At 37.7% G+C, this 19739-nt stretch overlaps 1 protein-coding gene across 1 annotated transcript in view; it reads right to left on the reverse strand.

Annotated features, from left to right (window-relative positions):
* LOC139744000 (UPF0462 protein C4orf33 homolog) overlaps positions 1-19739 on the reverse strand; it is a 41897-nt gene that overhangs the window by 13052 nt on the left and 9106 nt on the right. Inside the window, exon 4 of the mRNA XM_071654468.1 lies at positions 6750-6801. Within this exon, the coding sequence (XP_071510569.1) occupies positions 6750-6801 (52 nt within the window). The remainder of the gene's footprint in view (positions 1-6749; positions 6802-19739) is intronic.

Here is a 19739-nt window from a genome sequence, read left to right on the forward strand (position 1 = left end):
AGAATTAACCTTTAACTCCCCTTAATCCCTATTGCATCACCATGGCCAATCTGTCAGACTGAGGCACATGCCTAAAGCGAGCTGGGTAACTTAAAATTAGGTCAAGTTTTGATGATGTAACTGCACACTGATGAAAACATGCACAGCACATTACAGCAACAAACCTGGCTACAATATAGGCAAAAGGAGGAACGCAGGAAAAATTGTGAATTCAAAGCATGTTTAAACTTTTGTGCACTGATGCACTAAAGCTAATTTCTTCAAGATTTGAAGTTGTCTGATTGGATGGCTATGGCAGAAAACAAAAATCATACCATTATTTTCTAAAAGGTCAAAAACATTCTCGCTTACTAAACTAAATCTTCATCATTTTATCAGTCTTTATATCATATCATATTTGACATTTTGTGATGGTATGAAAGATATTTAAAAGTTCTACTTTATAAGCATATCAGTTTGATACACATTGTAAATTTTTAGATAGACTGAGCCCAGCAACGCACTGTCCAGCAGCAAAGGAAAACAAAACAAAACGAAAAAAAAAATAAGGCAGTGGCCCCAGCCATTTGGGACGCGGAGGGTTTTAGCCGATTAGGTGAGGAGCTTCCATGACTGGTTTTCGGAGGGGAAACAACCTTCCTGCGTACTGCTGCTTGGCTAAGGGAACAGCGAAGCCTGATCCGATGATTCAGTCACATCAAGTGGTTTCTCCTGGGTGCACAACTAGGCTTCGCTTCAGAGCAGGACGGCCGGTGATTTATCACGATGCACTAGAGCTGGGAACACTTAAACTTTTTGGAGATAAAGGACTAAAACGACTCACCGCCCTGTAAACTTTCTGTCCGACAGGCAGCAGGGACCATATATAAGTGCAGCTAGAGCATCTGGTAAGTCCTCAATCTATTTGTATTTACTTACTACTATTGAATCAACAAGACAAACATATTCATATATCACACCTAGCAACTAATCTGGTCCCTTTTGTATGACAAGTTACTCTACAGCCGCATGTGAGAATCAAACATAAGAGTCCTTAACGTGGGAAATCGGGTATCTGAAATTCAAATTCCACCAAATTTCTGTTTTTGACTTCAAGTGTGACTTTTTGTGCACCAAATTTTTGCTCCACCACTCCCTTTATATTGCTACTTTAGTCACAACTTATCTCCAGCCTAAAGGAAACACCCACACTTGTTCTGATGTGATTTACGCTGTGACAGAGACAGATATTGCCATAGGTCTGCTATGGTTTTCAGAAAACAACCAGCAGAAAGGTAGCATAGTATTAATTACTTCACGATGTCACAATGGTGGAACGACATAGGCCTATAGAAGACATAAAGAGAATTCCACAAAATTGCATTTTTTTTTTCTACAAAAATATTTATTTTCCCAGCTTTGTATACTGACATACATGTATATGTCAACAGTAATATCATTCCACATGCCTCCTGAAGTAGGTCAAGTGTTCTTTCATTATTTTGGAAAAGGGAAATGTGGAATTCTCTTTATATTTTCTTTACATCATTTCACTAATTAACACCATTACTTTGTTAAACAGATGGTCAACTTTTCCTCAAATCTCATTGATAAGTTCTCCTAATGGTGCTGCATTCACTGATTCCAATATATACTTGGGATGAATTCCGTAGTTCAAACTCAGGAGACGTCCTCTGAAGTTTCTGCTTCAGAGCAAACAACTAGCATCGGGGCTTAGCCTCGAGGTTCCTATGAGGTCTTCTTTAAACAACTGAAGACTAGTCCCAAGTATGCTCGGGCAGGTGTCTATGGGAAATGTGTGTTGTAGCAAAATCAGCCCATCCTCAACAGGTTAACAGAAAGCAGACCTGGTCTTCTCGTCCCGAGAAGTCTTTGGTGACTCAACAGCACATTTTTAGCCTTTTATCATAAAGGGAAAGTTCTCTGCTCTCTCTTTTTCCCTCAGTGTCTTTATCTTTATGTTTGAGGACAAGTCCCAAGTATACTCGGGCAAGCGTCCATGGGAAATGCGTGTTGTAGTAAAATCAAACCATCCTCAACGAGTTACTTGTCACTTCATGCCACATACCTACATAAAGATGCTGAAAATTCTAGAACTGCAGCAGTTTGTAAGCGGAAGAATTGATATGCAGTTTTAAAAATCTGAGAAAATGTGGCTAGAAGAAAAAAAAAAACATCTGAGTGACTGCATATAAGTATCACGACAATGCAAATTGCCATCTCTTTCTGACCCAGTTCAATCTGCATGTATAAGGTTCATGTGAGTGCGGGTGTGAAATTATCAGCTGAGCAGTGGGAGGTTGCCAGTAGGTCTGTTTGCAAAGTAGATGCAGCTAGTAAACACATCTGTTCTCCTCAAAAAAATAAAGAAAGGAACTTTGACATGAAAGTGAAATATACGACCACAAGGACCAATCGTGTTCTTCTGGCTTCCCTAGATTGAGGATTGCAGTAAGAGAACTGTAAGGCACAAGGAGATGATATTCTGGAAGGGAAAATTGTGCCCTAGTTTCCTGAGCTTTAATTTGCTCAAACATTTTGTCAAACTGTCCTCTAGGATACCTGTGACAAAGATAACATAATTGTTATACTGAGCAAGAAAGTAGAAAAAAATGAAGCATTCATAAAGTAAGTAATAGGATTGTATTGCAAACACTGTGGGATAGTATTTGACAAAATTTGCATTCCTGCATGACATGCATATTAAATTGATCAGATGGCTTGTCATAACAGTGTTGCATGGCTTGTTCTTGTGGCATGAAGAGTGGTTTATTCACTAAAGAAGAAAAAAAAATGGTATGGAGGATGAATCACCGTCCTTTTCTAGCTCTACCATTACATACTGCCTGGCTGACAAATCCAACATTACAATGTAGTTCTAACGGACAAAGGACTTTCTGCCTGCCAGTTTAGAAAGGGGGGGGGGGCGATGAGGAGAATCAGTCACTTGTTGGTGCTCGCCAGGGTCCTGTATTCCTGAAGGCAGCTCGAGGGATCAAATGTTGCCTGGGACTCTTGCACCAAATGCCATCTTTGCTTCACTTCCCCCTCCCTGTCATCGCACATCTCCATACTAATTGTGAGCTTTCAACAACGCTGTTGCCACGAATACGGAAGGAAAACGCAATGTCGAGGCAAGATTTCTTTTCGTGATAAGCTTGGCAACTGTGAAATGTGAGGGGAAAATGTTCATGCCGTCCAAAGCATATGACAGTTCATTTCATTTACAGATACTGATGCCAAACTGTTGTTTGAAGGCTTTGAATATGATGTGAACAGGGGAAAGAGAAAGTTGATGGAAACAAGCTGTGTATTGTAATGATGCCTACAGATATGCATTGATGGCTGTTCCCTGAATGATGCTAAGTTAAGACAATCATGTTTGAATGACACTGCTATGATCATCCTGAAATGCCACATGAATACAGGCAAGGTAGATTTCACTGATTCAGAATGAATAGAACAATGGAGTGAATGAGTGATAATCAGAGCAAATTTAGAGCATACTGACTCTATTCATTCAAAAGTCCCAATAGGATATCTTACTTTCTCTCTGACTGAACAATCCATCAATGTGAAAGGAAAGTTTGCTCTAAGTTCAAATTAGGATTCAGATACAACATTTGCTAAAACGTTATGATAAGAGGTAACTGTACAACAGGTAGAAAATACTATTTTAAAGGGTACTGGCAAGCAAGGACTATATGTTCAATGGTGATAGATATAGAACTGTACCACTTATAAACGGTGACACGACATTTGCTCCTGTGACAATCGCTTTGGTCTTATTTTCTGCAAGGACTTTATAGGGTTAGGGTTGTGATAGGGTTTTAGGTTTAGCTTGATGTAGGGATTAGGATTAGGGTTAGGGTTATGCTTGTTGGTAGGTTTTATGTTTGATTTTAAAGCATGCACATATTCCATAAGAGCAATTGTCACAGAGGCAATTTAAAATGGCACAGAACCCTCATAAATATACATTATGACTATTCTCATCGTAGAAATTCTTACCAACTCAATAAAGGGTGATATTCGTGCAATCTTTTGCCAGGTTGCTGCTACTGATCATTTCGTGCAATCATGCAACATAGATTGGTATATCGCCGGCCCCTCCTTGCACCCAGTTGAAACCACAGCACGAACACGTGTGATAACAAGTTGTCTATATAGCTACTTGCCTGCATGCAGCCAACGCTTCGGAACACTATCTGTAACTGTCGTGCTGCTTGAAATTTCCTTGTTGCTGAAAGTATGTGATTCATAAGTGATCATACCCATTCAGATAACCCTTTAATGAGTCTTTTTTTTTTTTTTTTTTGGTATACTTCTAAAATCTGGAACCAGAGTAATGAGGTCCACAACCAGAAGTTTACGGAAATTTACAGATTTATACCCTCGGAATCCTGACATTGAATTTTATTCATTGTTGCGTCAAATCGCAAGGGTGCATACTGGGGGGTGTTTCATCAAGTTAGTCAGTGCTGACAAGTTGTCAGTCTCTGACAATCACCATGGTAACAGTCAGTGACCAGAGCATCTCAGCCAATCAAAACCAAGGATTTTGTTGAAATTGTCAGCGCTGCCTAATTTGATGAAACACCCCCTTGGTAGCAGTCCCAAATGTTTCATTTACTGCCTGTTGGGCAGAACTGCCACAATTGAGTATATGAATATAAGAACGACCCAAGTCCAATTTTTGGCCAAAATCAGTTTGACATGGGAAATTGTAGCTTATGCATGAACTCATCTTGTGTATAAATGATAAATCCTAATTACCCCCGGAAGTGCCTGAAATAAATGAGTTAAATCTTATATGAATGTAAGAATGAAGGACTTGGGTCATTCTTACATTCATATTATAGCGCCCTCTCTCGTCCTTCTCTCATCTCTATAGCAGAATATCATGTATATGAATCAAAGAACGACCCAAGTCCATATGAATCAAAGAACGACCCAAGTCCATCACACAAAATGGCCTCTCCACAATTAATGTTAATGTCAGTTGTCATAATAATATATATTCTAATTTGTATATACAATGTTGCCTTCCCATCACAGTTAAATAGAATATTATTGGACAAACAAAAAAGATATGACGTTTTTTTTAGTTTACTCGAAATGGTCTTCCATGGACTTGGGTCGTTCTTATATTCATATACTCAATTGCAGAGTCATCAACAAAGTCAACAATTTACATGGTTTGTCAATTTAAGGCACACCTATCCTAGTCAATATTTACACATATATATTATGGCCTGATGAAAGTCTGAGAACAGGACTGGAGAGGAACATGCACCCACATTTTTTTTTTTCACACTGCTTTTCACCTACACTGTTGGTGTGAAAACACTAACGACAAGACAGCAGGTTGTACAGGCACAGTCACTGTAAGGACAAGTTCACCTTCATAGACATGTGGGTTGAGTGAATGCAGCAATATTAGTAGAGCACATCATTGAGAGTTTGAGGAAAATTGGACAATCCGTTCAAAAGTTATGAATTTTTGAAGTTTCTGCTCACCCAAGGCTGGATGAGAAGACTACTATAGCTTGTGATGTCACATGAGTACAACGATATAAAAAAAGAATAAAGAAAATTCAACATATTTTCACTTTTCTTGCACAACAAAAGAACACTTGACTTCTCTCTTTCAGAAGGCAGAGGGAATGATACTACCCTGAACATATGTCAGTAACAAGTCGAAGAAATGTGCACTTTATTCAAAGAGTAAAGTTTTGTGAAATTCTCTTTTTATTTTCTTTGTATGGTTGTACGCATATGACATCATACACTGTAGTAGTCTTCTCATCCAGCAGTGACTACGCAGATGCTTTAAAGATTCATAACTTTTGAATGGATTGTCCGATTTTCCCCAAACTTTCACTGATGTGTTCTACTAATATTGCTGCATTCACTCAATCCACATGTATATGAAGGTGGACTTGTCCTTTAACTCTTCTCCTGAAGCATAAGCTCCCTTGACCCTTTTTGTGCCAATGACTCAAATTTTCATGAGATGTTGTTTTCGTGAGATGTTGTTTTCGTGATTAAACATCGAGGCTATCGTAAAAGTGCCCGAATGCCAGTCCATTGGCAATATTTTCACATGTTATTAATTTTGCAGCCAAACAATGATCTGCAGAATTTGTGAAAATTAAATCCTCGCAAAAAAAAAAAAAAGCTTTTACAATATATCATTAAAACACATAGATAGACCAAAGTCTTCCACAGAATCAAGATATCCAATAAATGTTAGAAATAAGTTCTTGTTTTCTCTTAAAAGAAATCATAGTTGTGCTATACTAGTAGTTTATTGGCATGCTGTTAAAAGCTGCTGTTTGATATGCTTGGAATACACATAATAGATTACAACACAAAAGAAATGAAAACAGCACAACGATACGCTCACTTTATGGTATCTCAAAGCAAAAGAGTCCATGTACAAACACGATTTATTGTTCAAATCTGTGTTACCTTATGGTTTACACTTACCAGTGATCAAACATTTTCCTCATTCCTACATGCAGAAAGTTGCATAGCTATAAATTCTTCCAAACTATCAGTGGTTCTTGGCATGGGACGGTTAGTTGACTTTTGAGAGCATTTGGGTAACACTTTAAACACATTTCAGACAGTTTCTCAGAATGATAAGTGGTTGCTTGAAATATATTTCTTAGTGCTCCACAGACTGAAAGCTGTGGTAAAAAGAAAATCATTTAGAACACAATGATGTAGCTGTTAAGACTCACCTTGATTATATTTCTTGTTCCATCCAGTTGTAGAACTAGATACTGACCATGTCTGCAAAAAAAAATGATGAAACTGTCATATGTCAATGATTATTTATCAATAAAAGAACCATTCAGTGTAAAAGAATCTACTTTGTATGTGCCATTCATATTCTAGAATAATATTTCAACTATTTTTCATCAGATTACTTGAATAGGCCCGCAAAATCCTTCCAAACCAAGATTCTGTCAAGATGGTGACATCATATATCAATCATTGCTAAAGTATGAACATGATTAAAGGAAACCAAAATTGTTGTAAAAAGTAATGTCATTAACTTTAGTTGTACTAAGTCTTATTTTTAAGATGACACTGAAACACTCAATAACTTTTGAATCTAATTTCCAATTTTCTACAAAATTTCACTGATGGTTTAAACTGATATTCCTTCTTTCACTCGATCCACATTGATATTTGGGCTTAGGTTTCCTTTAGCAGAATACTGTAAAGCCAAGATATTTTTGTGAAATTAAATTTTTGCGAATTGTCACTCGCATTCAACGCATACAATGTCGACAAGAACTTCCGCTGGCATTTTAATTTCGTGAATCTTGGCTCTTGCTAAATCGGCATATTAAAATGCATGCTGACATTCCTCATTTTACAGTATATTGGAATGTACTGTCCCCCTCCACTGAGCATATCTTGAATATTTCCCTGCAATGTCTTTGTTTTATCACATTAGTAACACGGAAAAAGACTCTCGTATGCTACATGGTTGTTTGATGCATCATAAATCATGGCCTCTCAGATTTGATAATCCCTCCTGCAATCAAAAGTTCAAAGATATCACTTTACGACAGTTGGCAGAAATTGGAATTCTGAAGTGAGATACGACAGTACAGGTTTGATGGGAATTATATTGCGTGCCACTGTTCAGCTGATTAGAGTGTGCTTGTCAAACAAGCAGGTTGGGGGGGGGGGTGAAAATAAGATAAGTGTATACAATTAAATGTACCTCTCATACAGCGTAACTTGTTCTTTTTTCCCCTCTAGTCATCTCAGACAGTGACCCTTCGCTCCTATGTTAAGTTTCTACCAAGAAATTATATGTGATCACATTCTTCCTATGAGTTTGAATACTAAACACTTTAGACATGTCTACTGGATTTTTGTGAGCCGTGCATACATATTTGTCCAACTTCAGAATGTTTTTGTGGAAAAAAGAGGATGTAGGTCAGTTTTTGATGGTCCTTTGTGTCCATGAGTCAAGGTGGGACATGGCTAATAAGGCTTTTCCCAATCAGCCTGCAAGAGACTTTTCAATCTGCTCTGCTAAATAATAGCTTCCGTCAAGTCTATAGGGGCAGTTGCCAATCACAATGCCACAGCTGGGGACTCGCGACTCGACAGACAACAAGCCAATCAGGCAATTAACACTGAAATAAATCCACACATGAGACACATCTCTATTGGTTTAATTCTACATGATTTCCAGTGAGAAGTGAGTTGTATCTCTGGCCCATTTATGTCAATGATTACAAATTAAAGTAGATCTCATTAAAGTCAGTAACACAACATAAACACATTTGACAGAAAAGACAAATAATATTTCTAAATCTCGGTGTTCCCATTTCAGAAAGTTGCATGCTTAACCAAACAAAGTTGAGGAGAAAGGAGCAACTTAAAGGAAAAGTTTACCTTAATACCCGTGTGGATTGAATGAATACAACAATATCAGTATAACACATTAGTGACAGTTTGAGGAAAATTGGACATTCCTTTCAAATATTGTGACTTTCAGAAAAGTTTCTGCATAGTCACTGCCAGATGAGAAGACTACCACATTTTATGATGTCAGATATGTAGAACAATATAAAAAGAAAATAATAAGAGAATTCAGCAAAATTTCATTTAAAAAAAGGGGTATACATTCCCTTAATTTCTTTCTGAAGTATGTTGTTACAGGTAATATAATCCTACCTTCCTTCTGAAAGATGCAAGTCTGTGCTCTTTTATAAGGCAAGAAGAGCAAAAATAAGTTATATTGTCTAATTTGTATTTTGATAATGTCTTATGCATCTGACATCACAAGCTAAAGTAATCTTCGCAGTCTGTGCAGTTTGACCCAAGGAGCAGAGGTGTGTAGGTGGGCGGGCTGTCATGGGCAGGTCATTTCAAAATGAATGTGCGTTTATCAACTCTACAGGAACACATTTCTGGCTCAAACACATCTGCAATCACACTGTTTTTCCACATTTCTAAACCCCATAATCAAAAAAACTTTGCATTTCTCAACAGCCCAAAACTCCCTGAAAGTTGTTTATAATTGGAAACCCTAATTCTGCACTGGTAGTGACAGCTGGGGTTAACACACCTTACACAAGATCACTAGAGAATAAATAACAGGCTGTATACAGAAAATAATATGAACATTCCTGTAATCACTATAACAATCCACGAGTGGTCATAAAACAACCAAGTACTTTATAAAACATATGTATGTTACACATGCACAGGCATACACAAATTGATTCAGAAACCTGTCTTCCTGGTGTATTGAATAGAAAAAAAAAAAGAATATTTATTTTGTCGAGCTCTCATGTACAGACTGTATAAGAAACTTTGTTTGTTTTTGTTGGCAGGCACACATGATATAGCCATTCTAGGTTGTTGACAATCAGTAAAAGGAAATCCTGAATTAATGTTTTAATAAGAAATAAAAATCATGTGATAAAAGGGAAATGTTTCTTCAGCATAAATACTGGTATTGGAATGTCATCTTTTATACACCTACTGCAGAGAATCCTTGCTTATTGGAAAAAAAATCAAAGTGAATACAAAGTTTCATTGTTATATCTATCCACATAAAGTTAGTAATTTGGTTGCCTTTAATTCAAAGAAGCATTAAACATTTCAGTTAGTTCAACAGATGCTCAAATGTACTTCAATTTCAATACATTTCATCCACGAAAAAATGAAAGAATTCATTAAATGAGAACTGTATAACTAGTACATCAGTCCTGGTTAATGAAATTTGATATACAGTATAGCCCATTCTACAATATTATGCAGGTGGCAACATTACTATTGAAAACAGTATGTGATATGACAAACACATCAAGGCCTTTCACTGCACAAGCAAGCACAGACATTAATACAGAAACACATAATAAATATACACAGACACACATACAAACACATGCTGGTACACACAGGCTAGTAACATGCACCTGCTCTGGGGGAAAGTTGTGTATTATGTCTACCACAGCACTAGTCTGGCTTCCAGACCTTTTACCCTGCGAGGTCCCTTCCCAAATATATGCCCTCTGCAGTGACAAGGCCACCACATATGATGAAGTGTTGTCGATGCCATAGACAAAGGATAATCCGCCTGAACCTGTTCCTGTTTTTAACGTTAGAGGGCATCAATATTCTTTAAAGAAAAATAATACAGGCAGAGGGTCAGGCAGCCAGACTACTAGAGCACCATCCTACAACGTTGTGGGTGTGTCCACAATGTGAATTTTGTATAATTTACTCTACTCACTGTTGCTGCACTCATCCCTCTGCCCAAAATTGAATAGCGAGTGAGACTCATCATCTCATTGCCAGTTCATGTGCACTCTCTACAAGCACAGTACTTTACGTGGTAAAATTTTGTGGACAGAGACATCAATTCCTTCGGGCAGCTAATAGGCCTATTGCAATTTGCCTTCCCTGCTATAGATCATCAGATATATCGTATGGTACGGACATACTCTTGCCTACCAGCCACATATATAGGTTACTTGTGCAGGCAGATGCTGCAGTGTCTACTCAGAACCAGTGAAAACTGAAGGCAAAGCTATAGGAATCAGCAGCAAATACCTTTGAGTGCCACGTGGACAGGGGTCAACGGAATTCCACACCAACGATTGTCACAAGTGTGTGTATGATCAGTGATCGTGAATACAACAACACATCAGTCTGTGAAGTTGATCTTCCATTGGGATCATCATCAAGAAATGATCTGAAACATCCCAGCAGAGACTCTTCTTGGCAGGCAGCTAAAAAGCAGATACCAGCAAATTAAGCAGTGAACAAAACTTGAAGTGGTGTGGCGATAAATGGGAAGGGCTATATGCCATGTCAATTGTGCTAAAGTTTGCATGACACCTTTTACCTCACCTTCCTCATGCACCATAGAATTACTTGTTAGCCAGTGTGCAGGTATAAAAGACATAGAGTGCCTGCTTTGACAAATCTGAGAGATATCACATTTAAAACTGCACTGTAACCACACTAATATAATCACTCAAATACAATGGAGGATAGGACGGTGACACTGAATGTCGGAGGAACATTCTTCACGAGCAAATTCAGCACTTTGACTAAATACTCGAGCTCCAAACTTGCCTGTACGGTGGTGGAGAGTGAGACAAGGGAAGTCAATGATGAGACCAGCTTGTTCATCGATAGGGACCCCACCCTCTTCCGCCTCATCCTCAACTGTCTTCGTCTCGGCCGCGTGCTCCTTCCCGACAACTTCAACGAGATGGTGATGTTGAAAGAAGAGATGACTTACTTTGAGCTCTACGACCTCGCCTCACAATTGCCCACAGTCCCACCTGAAACAACTACCACTGCAGGTCGTACATCGGTTATGGCAGCAACACCTCATGCACCTTCCAAAAATGGCCAGGACTTCGTCTTGATGCGGTGCCAGTTCAGGTCACTTTAACATCTACTCTGAGTGGGTTTTTGAGTCTACCGAGTCCATCTGCCAAGAAATTGCTCATTCCTTGACAAAAAGATACCAGCAACTAGAGAAACCAAAGCATCTTAAAGAGGGCGCAGCTTACAGGCATTCTCAGTCCATCCATGTGGCTATATTTTATCAGATGATGGCTGCTCTGGGCTTTGCTGAAAACTCACGTTTTGACAAGGATAATGGTGCCAAGCTGTATAGAATGTTCATCAGACCTCGCTAATTCACCTAGTGCTGGTTAGAGACAACTTTTATACCAATTTTACAATTTTCCTCTCAAACTTCACTGATGAATGTTTCCCTGTAAGGATTCCAACATTTCACAAATAGTGAATGGTCATGGGTTTGAAATCTTGTTTCATTGCACAAGCAAAGACCATTTGTTTTATACAACACCTCTGACATTGATCAGTGAATGTGGTACACACCTATTCTTAAATTTAGTACATACATGGTGACCTTTTTTTTTTCTGTGAAAGGCAAATTTGGTTGCACATTGTATTGTGGCAGAGTAGAATCAGTCTTATGCAACAGTGATCCAATCGATAAGTTGAAGTTGTTGCTAGTAAAATGAATGAGTAAATGCGTATTTGTAACTGATTTCCATGGCTCAACAGCACCAGCTTGTAATCAGTATGTCTCAAGATGAGCAACTAAGCAATCAGATAGCTAGATTTTTTTTTTTTTTTTGAGATGTTGTGAAGTGAATGCCACTGGTTCACAGAGTAGAAGACACAGCATTTAACCCAGCATGTGTCATATGCCTACAGTTGTATTTGATATGCCAGATCTTTTCGGCTGTCACCAGATGGCAATAAGCCAATTAATAGGCTTTAGTTTGATTGGCAAATGACTCCAAAGGCTGTAGTGCTGGCTACCACTCTGTAAACTTGTATGTGATTAGCTGATAGTGTAAGGACAGGATATCTAGTGAGAGATAAAAAGGTTCATTACTTTCAACCAATCAGGAGAGCCCACTCAAAGACTGAGAAGTTATAGGGCCCCTGTTGATGTTCATTTGCATGCAAACTACAATGTACAAAGTATTGTATACAGTTCAGCCATATACCGGGTTCATGTGTCTAGAACCTGTATGAATGTGCGTGGGACTGTAATTGAAATCTTCACATGTTACAAAATGATTGCACACAAGGCCGAATATCAATCTTTTTTAGGTCAGTCAAATTATATGGAGAATACATAAAATGCAGAGATTTATCTTCTTCAAATTCTGTGAAGGAGTATGATTCAGATAATAATGGCCTTGCAAGGATTTAGAAAAGTCTAGTGTACTCCACTGGAGTGGCTGGTGTTGAGGATGAATATTTTGAACGACAATGTTTACCCTGGGGTTATCCTATCATTATAGCAATATTGAATGTTATGAATAATCTTAATTATTACTATTTTTTCTTCTTTTCCACCACCATACACAGAGAGCTGCCGGAAACTACTTTTGTGTCAATACTTTCTCCATTTATGTTTGTTAGTAACAAGACAGGCAATTCTGGTCTCTATGTAATCCTGTTTTTCGGAGTATGATGTTTACATACTCAATCAAGGATGAGCTCCTCTTGAAAAATGTACCGTTATGCCTATCATACTGTATATTGCCGTGCCAACAAACCATTTATGACTAAAATTTGGATTTCAATGCCACTGTAGTGATGAAATTTCACACATATATTGCTTGATAAGGGTTTGCAATGCATTCATAATATGTACATACTGAGTAAATTTTTTTTTCATGCTTAGGAGAAAAAAAAGTACATGACGACCCATAAATATGTCTTATATTTGGTCGATACAGTAATAAATTATGTGTGAAGGCTAGTTTTTTAGCAACTGTCCATCTTAAAAATTAAAGATAGTCTAGATATTTTTTAAAACTCGGCCAGTTTATGTTTAATTATAACTGCAATCATCTACCCAAAATAATTCAATGTGATTTATTTAATCTTAACAGTAACATACACAAATATCCCCCAAGACGACCATTTCCCATTAATGTTGACCGTACATACCCAAAATACATTTGTTTATGCTGGACCCAGATTTTGGAATACTGTATACGCTATATATTTCACGGGGGTTTTACTTTCGGGAATTTCGCGAGTAGGGAGCTATTCGCGAAAATATTACCTTCCAAAATGAATCCGTTGCCTTGATGATACGAACATTTCAGTACTAGTATACCATGTCACGGCTTACCGAACAGACCATACTGGCTAAGCTTGTTTACGTACATATAGCACGTCCACGTCTACTTACGAATACTGCAGAGAGCCAATCCATTATCTCAAGGGGACCACTCGTCAGAAATCTAGCGCGATGGACTTAACCACTTCAAAAATGTTGAATTTTAACTTACTAGTTCGCAGAGTTTGGTAAGTTTTTTTCATGCAGTGTATAACTAGTATCAATCATTCTTATTTGCTAGTAAGTTGAAAATTCACACTTTCTTTGCCACTTCATATTTTTTCTGGTCCCCCAATCGCGAATGTAACCACTCGCGAAAATGTGTACCAGCCGCAATTTGTGAAAATTTATGTACGCGAAAATTATAGCATTATATACAGTAGCTTAGCTGACAGCTTAAAAGGATCTATGAAGTTTATCATATGTAAATATATACTGAAAAAAATATCTGTTTTCACATGTGGGTATATAACAGATAATTACATTGTTTATATAATATCCTCTACACTTTCACATGTATCCTTGAGATGGAGTGATGTGTTTACAGACCCTTCTTCCTTTCTTCACTGCTCCTTTTTTCTCATTCTTCGTTGAGCAGTACTTGTGTATTTTGTTAATGTGTGCATTCTTGTTTGTTTTTTGTCTGTTTATTTTTCATGACCACCAGTGTGCCTTTGTATCTTGTTTTGGTCACCATATTTTTCTGGTACACATGGCCCAATGAATAGCCGTTGTGCCATGACATTGTTATGTTATCTTGAGTTTGTATTTTGTTATTTGTACTTTAAAACAAATACTGTTACTGATACACCATGTTTTTATTTCATTAGCATCCTATACATCAATGAACAAATGCACCAACTGTACATAGATTAATTTAGCATAAATACCTTATGTTGGTATATTGGTGTTGATATTTGTTGTTGTTTTTGTTCTGTGATCCACCTCCTACAAGCTTTGCTTTTCAGTGGATCACTCTTTTCCATTACCATGCATGTTTCTTTGTTTTTTGATACAACGGCAAAGTGTGCATTGTTCTTTTTTGCTACATTATCATTCATACATATATTTTGTATTATAATAAAATGATTTGTCCTTTCAAATTGTTTAACAATTATATTAACAAATTTTTATGTATCACCTTGTACTATGAATTTCCTTTTATGGATGGAAACAAAAGCAAACTTGAACTGAATTGAATGATAGAATGGAATTGAATTGAATTGAATTGAACTGAATTGAATTGAATGTGACTCTTTTAGTGGAACTTGACGAGTATGCTGAGTTTTTGAGAGTTTTTGCTAGAGTTTCACATGAAGCACGAGTATAATGTTTACAATCCCAACATAGGGTGAGCTCCTCTTGAAAGATGTAGGCCTATGTGTGGCTTCATGATGAAGTGATTTTGATTCTTTTTTTGCAGGGTCTTTAAAGGTGCTGACATAAAAATTGTAACATTTTTCATGTCCAAAGTGTGGTAATATGAGAATATAACATTTCCTATGGAAACAATGATAAAAAAGAGATCTACTGAATATTCATGGCTCTTAGTTCATTGTGTTGTATTGCCACAGTTGATTATATCTATTACACTGATAAGTTAATCACCTGTCATTGCAGAGCCTTTGTAGTTTCCTCCATGAATTATAGGTAGATGTAAAATATTTGGGACTGCAGGGAAGAATTTGTGGTAGATTCTTAATGTTTCTCAATAGAGTGATAGAGTGTATCATATGTCATATTTATAAGACATATGGAATATTAAGATTACAAAAGGATAGTAAGGTACAAATAACCTAGAGAAAGCAAATTAAATCTATTCTTCTCCCCCCCCCCCCAATCAAACTGGACCAATTTTTGCATTGCCTGCCATGGCATATACCACATAAGTTAACATGTGTGTGTATGCATGTATGTCTACTTACTATAATTAATAGTTTTCTCATGACATAGCAAAAAAGAATGTTCAATAACCATTATTTCTAGTGCATGTATGAATGGGACTGTTACCGATGCAATATTAAAGGGATAGTATAGGTTTTGTTGAGATGAGGATTCAGGTTTTAACATTTTCCAAAAACCATTTATACAAAATAATAGAGAGCATACACTTCTGAGAGAAATTGAAAGTGTATTTGACAGGTGTTTGATGAAAATCAGTTTTGATATGGCTGAAATATCAAAAAAAGAGGTTTTAATATCAGATGGGTCCCACCTTTTTATTAGGACCACTTTGTTTTACTTTGTGTTTGGATATCTCAGCCATTTCAGAATGATTTTGATCAAATCAATTTTTAATTCCTCATAGAATTGTATGTTCTTTAATATTTCATGTAGAACAACTTAAGTGGTTTCTAATGATCTCACAAAAAGTCAAAATCTGAATCCCCATCTCAACAACAACTACACCATCCCTTTAAGTATGTCAAGCTGATATCATTTGCAGCACATTTGTTTTTGTTTTTGTTTTTGTTTTTTGCAAAAGAAAAAGACGGAAGAACTGAGAGACAGAGACAGAGAGTGAGAAAAAGAGACAGAGAGAGAGAAAGGAAAAGAGAAGAAATGAGATGAGAGGAAAACAAAATGTACACACAAAATGAAAAAAGAATGTCTGGCAAATAAAAAAAAATGTGCAGCAATATGGAAAAGAACGTCAGAAGATGATGGGCACGAAATGAAAAAAGAACACTTTTCTTACAATTTTAGTCCATCAATCAATCTTGCTTTATCAATATTACTCCATCAATTTCATATAGGCCTAATATGTAATTATGTGACTGAGAAACATGAAATCTGCATAACACATTAGTTTTATGTGTTTAGGTAACCATGCATTGATAAGAAAAATATTGGCCATATCAGCTCTAATTTGTCTAATGTTCTCATTCACACTATGACAAAGCCACACTGAAAAGGTACGGTAATGCTGACTAGCACAGATTTTTTTTTCCCCTTCATTTTCATCCCCCTTGGTTCAATTTAGTCTAAAATTCAGACCCTACTGACACAATCCCTGTAAAAAATTTGTTTTCTAATGTATTGATGTAGTTTGGAAGGCAAAAATATCCACTTCCCTTTGGAAACATTATAAAACAGAAGATAACCTGCTCAATAAAAAAAAAAAACAATTCATAAACATGACTGTAGAGAGAGACTACACACCCCTCGATAGCCTATGCGCTACTCGCTGTGATAGTAATTTATGTGTGCACAACAGCCAGAAGGTGTGGGACAGCAACAATAACCGAGAGCTGTATCTAGTATATTTTGTTCCAAATATGACTATTTGAGGACTGGTGCAATGGCTCAACTGCTGCATTCTGCATGCACTTAAGCACAATATCGAGGCAAGGGTTTAGGTCATTGCTTTTTCTGTGGATGATCACTCGACAACATAGTGACTGCATATAGCACTACCACTCAGGTCAGCTACGTGTTATGACTTGGGTGTGTTGGTCATTATGCATTTATTGCCTGACTGTGTATACCGAAGGAGGTGTATAGCCATTAGGTTAATTTTTCAGCCTTCATAAGTATGGGTAGGAGTGGCTGAAAGAGTTGGTTATGGTCCATGGAGTTTATTAGGATCCTGGAGGCCTTGTTTGCTTGAATCAAAACAATTGTGGCGGTCCACTATGTTTGCACCTGACACAGTCTTAGATGCATGGGCATAATAGCATCATACATCAGATGTATAATGCACAGTATGGAATGACAGTACTGCATTCAACTGCACCTAGACTTTATATATTCACTGAGGACACTGTAAAACTATGCTCTACTGTCAGATAGCATGTTTTGGACAATTGGACTGGAATTAACAAATGACTTCCGAGGGAAACCAGTGCCAACAATGTGGTAAGCTAGACCTTGGCTGACTTGGTTTGAACTTGGGAGACATTGGGTGAAAAACCAGATGAGTCCGGTCACTGCCTGACCTTTATTCGACACTGGAAAACGCGGAACATTTGAGTAATGGATTGAACTTGCACTTTCTGGGATGATATTCTCCATTGATCTCTAGGACAGTGTGCAACTTGCATATTTATCAAGATTTCAATGACTGCAAATTCTGGTTCAAAAACCACCTTGAAAGGTGAACAACCCCACTTGTATTTGATCTGTTCACTGTCTAACATTTTTCATAAACAAATCAGTTTTCGTGATCTTCAAGAGCCAGTTAGACATTATTCACCTGCCGTTGTGGGGACGGATCACATATAGTCTCCTGACACGATTCAGTGATACAAACTCAAAACATGGAGGATAAGCAAGTCACGCTGAATGTCGGGGGGACATTCTTCACCACCAAATTCAGCACCTTAACCAGATATCCAAACTCCAAGCTGGCAGTTATGGTGGTCGAGAGCGAGACGCGGGAAACCGATGACGGAAGCAGCTTGTTCATCGACAGGGACCCCACCCTCTTCCGCCTCATCCTCAACTGTCTTCGGCTCGGCCGCGTGCTCCTTCCTGACAACTTCAATGAGACTGAGATGCTGAGACAGGAGGCTGCTTACTACGAGCTTTTTGAGCTCATCCTTGAGTTACCAGTGGCCTCACCAAATCAGCATGCCTCCCCAGGTCAAAGGTCACTTCCGGCAGCAGAATCGCCCAATAATGAGTCATCACACACGGGGAGGAGGAAAAAGGACTTTTTGTATGTGCAAGGCCGTGCTGAGCAGTATGATGTTCTTTACTCAAATTGGCACTTTGAATCTTCGGAATCTGTCTGCCAGGAAATAGCTCAAGCCATCACGGGCAGGGAACAACCTCTGAACGACACCAAGTACCTCTCAGGAGGGAAGTGCTACAAGACAAAGCTCACCATCGACATGGTGTCCTTTGCAAAGCTCATGATGGACTTGGGGTTTGAGCAGCACTCGGTCTTTGAGCAAAAGGCATTAAAGCTGCGCAGAATATACATGAGACCAAAATGAGCTTGTGTGTAAAACTGACATTGAGACGAAAATTGATTCTGTTTATATGTCAATCATCAAATAATACACAAGGCATCACTTAATTATTCAGGACTAGTGTTGTACTAGTACTATAACGCTACGATATTTGCTACATGGTGACATTTTGTAGCATAATAAGAATTACTGTAAAGAACTGTTGTCTGTTTTAGTCAGTAAACTTGTAAGTGTTTGTGCTATGTGGTGTCATTCAAACTTCTCTCTTCATTTGGAGTTGGCCTACTGTTCACTCTGAAGTATGTCCCCATGTCAACTTTTTGAGGCTCTTCAGTTGTCAGTGAAATCAGGGTTTGGCAATCCATACTTTTATCAAATCGTGCAATACAACTGAAATTAGTTACATCATGTGGTCCATTCGATAAATAAAGAAGTTTAAATCAAGTTAGTATCGCACTTTCAAAATATATTTCTGACTAATTTCTCAGTCTAGTTTTGTGTACATGCTGAATGATGGATTCAACATGTAACCTTTCATTCTTTATCTGTATTTGTTAATATTTTGGCATACATTATCTCTTAATTGTCATGTCGGTCAAGACAAAAGTGAACCACTTCTGACAATCATAACATTTGCCTATTGAGGACAACCGTTTGAAGTATAATGTGTAAACGAGTGTGAAAACTTTACAAATATTTACCTATCTATGTCAATACTTCATTTTAGGAATTGATGCCAACTACATCTGAAATTATGAGTAATCTTCTGAAATGGTAGAAGTCTTTATCATTCATCTCAGGAGCTGCCAAAAGAAGATGTGACACTGAAATCGTGGATCAGTGCAATACCAGTGGCAAAATACAACACACGGGGGGCAAAAAGTGGATTGCACATACCTACTAGGTTTATATCAAAAACAGTGGTTACATACGATACGTTTTACCTCTTTTTTCTAGATCATAAGGTGTATACCACATGAAAAGAGCTTCGAGGAAAGTGACGACCATGGCTTGATATCTTGGTCACTCAGCACGGCAATTCAACAGTTTTGTAAAATTCTGTACCACTCTGAATGGATTCACATTTTTTATCTTTGCAACTTGCCTCTCTCAGTTTATAAGCTCCCAGGTATTTTATGAAATGA

This window comes from Diadema antillarum, unplaced genomic scaffold (genome assembly GCF_040938485.1).
Source record: "Diadema antillarum isolate AM-2024a unplaced genomic scaffold, OU_Dant_1.0 seq00001126_RagTag, whole genome shotgun sequence".
NCBI classification, from domain to species: Eukaryota; Metazoa; Echinodermata; class Echinoidea; order Diadematoida; family Diadematidae; genus Diadema; species Diadema antillarum.